The sequence below is a fragment of the Cariama cristata genome, unplaced genomic scaffold (assembly GCF_000690535.1).
Source record: "Cariama cristata isolate BGI_N322 unplaced genomic scaffold, ASM69053v1 scaffold28608, whole genome shotgun sequence".
Lineage (NCBI taxonomy): Eukaryota > Metazoa > Chordata > Aves > Cariamiformes > Cariamidae > Cariama > Cariama cristata.
In genome coordinates this window covers 3,773-4,278 of record NW_009629850.1, presented here as the reverse complement: position 1 = coordinate 4,278, position 506 = coordinate 3,773, and the positions used below count along the sequence as shown (strand labels likewise).

Here is a 506-nt window from a genome sequence, read left to right as displayed (position 1 = left end):
CCCCTGCCCAGCCTTGGGGGTCTACAGGGGGAACAGAGAGGTGGAGGAGCCTGCACAGCCCCGGGAGGTGCAGCCAAGGCTGCGGCCAGATGGGATCCACCAAACCACAACCAGACCCTCCCACTCGGGTCATTCCCTGCCCTCACCGCAGCACCACGCAGTCCCTGCGCGGGTGGCGTGCCATGCTGTCCATGCCGTAGTGGTAGACCTCCATGTTCTTGTCCAGGGCCTCCACCACTTTGCTCTGCAGCAGGTCCTCATCCCAGAGGTGACGCTCCCGAAGCACCCGGTGCAGCACCATGGCAGGGGGGGCCTCGACATCCGTGGAGACTTTCCACAAGCGCAGAGGGTGCCCGTCCCCAACCTGACGGGACAAGGTAAGGGTCAGGCAGGCTGTCCCACAGGACCCCCACACTGCTAACCCCCCAAGCAGCTTTACCAACGGCTCCCACTGCCACGGAGCAGCACAGCCACATCTGCTGGCTAGTGGGGGGGGGGATGGGGGG

The 506-nt window shown here is 65.6% G+C and overlaps 1 protein-coding gene across 1 annotated transcript in view; it reads right to left on the bottom strand.

Moving 5' to 3' along the window:
* Window positions 1–506, bottom strand: part of STARD8 (StAR-related lipid transfer (START) domain containing 8) — a gene marked incomplete at its 5' end in the record, with an annotated part of 4,263 nt that overhangs the window by 775 nt on the left and 2,982 nt on the right. The window contains 1 exon segment of the mRNA XM_009705325.1: window positions 88–364. Within this exon segment, the coding sequence (XP_009703627.1) occupies window positions 88–364 (277 nt within the window).